Here is a 299-nt window from a genome sequence, read left to right as displayed (position 1 = left end):
CGGTGGAGACCTTGGGCTCCGCTTCCACTATCTGCTCCGACAAGACCGGGACCCTCACCCAGAACCGTATGACCGTGGCCCACATGTGGTTCGACAACCAGATCCATGAGGCCGACACCACCGAGGACCAGTCCGGTGCGTAATGGGGGATTTTGGGGGCTATGGAGGGTGATGGGGGGCTATTGGAGGCTCTTAGGGTGCTATTAGAGGCTATTGAGTGGCTATGGGGGTGTTAGAGAGGTCTATGGGGGCTATTTGGGCTCTATTGGGGGGCTATGGAGGGTGATGGGGGGCTATTG

The 299-nt window shown here is 58.5% G+C and overlaps 1 protein-coding gene across 1 annotated transcript in view; it reads left to right on the top strand.

The window, feature by feature from the left end:
• Nucleotides 1–135, top strand: part of LOC104406054 (sodium/potassium-transporting ATPase subunit alpha-3-like) — a gene marked incomplete at both ends in the record, with an annotated part of 1,578 nt that extends 1,443 nt beyond the window's left edge. The window contains one exon of the mRNA XM_010014928.1: nt 45–135. Within this exon, the coding sequence (XP_010013230.1) occupies nt 45–135 (91 nt within the window). The remainder of the gene's footprint in view (nt 1–44) is intronic.
• Between the last annotated feature and the right edge of the window lie 164 nt (nt 136–299).

The sequence above is a fragment of the Nestor notabilis genome, unplaced genomic scaffold (assembly GCF_000696875.1).
Source record: "Nestor notabilis isolate BGI_N333 unplaced genomic scaffold, ASM69687v1 scaffold29035, whole genome shotgun sequence".
Classification (NCBI taxonomy): Eukaryota; Metazoa; Chordata; class Aves; order Psittaciformes; family Psittacidae; genus Nestor; species Nestor notabilis.
The sequence above is the reverse complement of the archived record's forward strand: the minus strand, read 5'-3'. Positions and strand labels throughout refer to the sequence as shown.